General features: G+C 59.1%; 1 protein-coding gene across 1 annotated transcript in view; it reads left to right on the forward strand.

The window, feature by feature from the left end:
- The window catches only part of LOC104274854 (talin-1-like), a gene marked incomplete at its 3' end in the record, with an annotated part of 27,265 nt that overhangs the window by 12,422 nt on the left and 14,214 nt on the right, over nt 1–629 (forward strand). The window contains 4 exon segments of the mRNA XM_009870606.1: nt 2–89; nt 329–442; nt 602–627; nt 629. The exon segment at nt 629 is cut by the window's right edge and continues 99 nt beyond it. Coding sequence (XP_009868908.1) covers nt 2–89; nt 329–442; nt 602–627; nt 629 — 229 coding nt within the window.

Genomic DNA, 629 nt, shown 5'->3' on the forward strand with positions numbered 1-629 from the left:
CTGCCACCCAGCCCATCACTGCTGCCCAGCACGCCGCCTCCTCCAACAAGAACCCTGCTGCACAGCAGCAGCTGGTGCAGAGCTGCAAGGTAAGGACATGGGCCTGATCCTGGTGTCTCCTGTGTCATCTCTCCCCATCCTTTCTTCCACCAGCCACACCAGAGTTCCGTACTCAGCTGCACAAGCCCCTGCAGGAACCCCTGCTTGGGTAGCCAGGACCTTGGGGTCCCCACAGAGCAACCCCAGGAACTGATCTTTCAGTCACTGGTCCTGGATTAGATCCGTGCCCTCCCATCCGAGCCTCTCCAGTGACCCTTCTCTCTGGCAGGTGGTGGCAGAGCAGATCCCAATGCTCGTGCAGGGCGTACGAGGAAGCCAGTCCCAGCCAGACAGCCCCAGTGCCCAGCTGGCTCTCATTGCTGCCAGCCAGAACTTCTTGCAGGTACCCACGCTGCCCAGAGCCTTCTGCACTGGCTCTGCTATTACAGCTTTCCTACCATGCCTGGACCTCCTAAGATGTACCAGGAAACCTGCTGCATGTGGGCAGCAGAGGGGCTGCATGTTTGCCTCCTTCTCACATCTTTTTCTTTTGGCCTGACAGCCCGGTGGGAAAATGGTAGCTGCAGCCA

The sequence above is a fragment of the Apaloderma vittatum genome, unplaced genomic scaffold (assembly GCF_000703405.1).
Source record: "Apaloderma vittatum isolate BGI_N311 unplaced genomic scaffold, ASM70340v1 scaffold30275, whole genome shotgun sequence".
NCBI lineage: Eukaryota > Metazoa > Chordata > Aves > Trogoniformes > Trogonidae > Apaloderma > Apaloderma vittatum.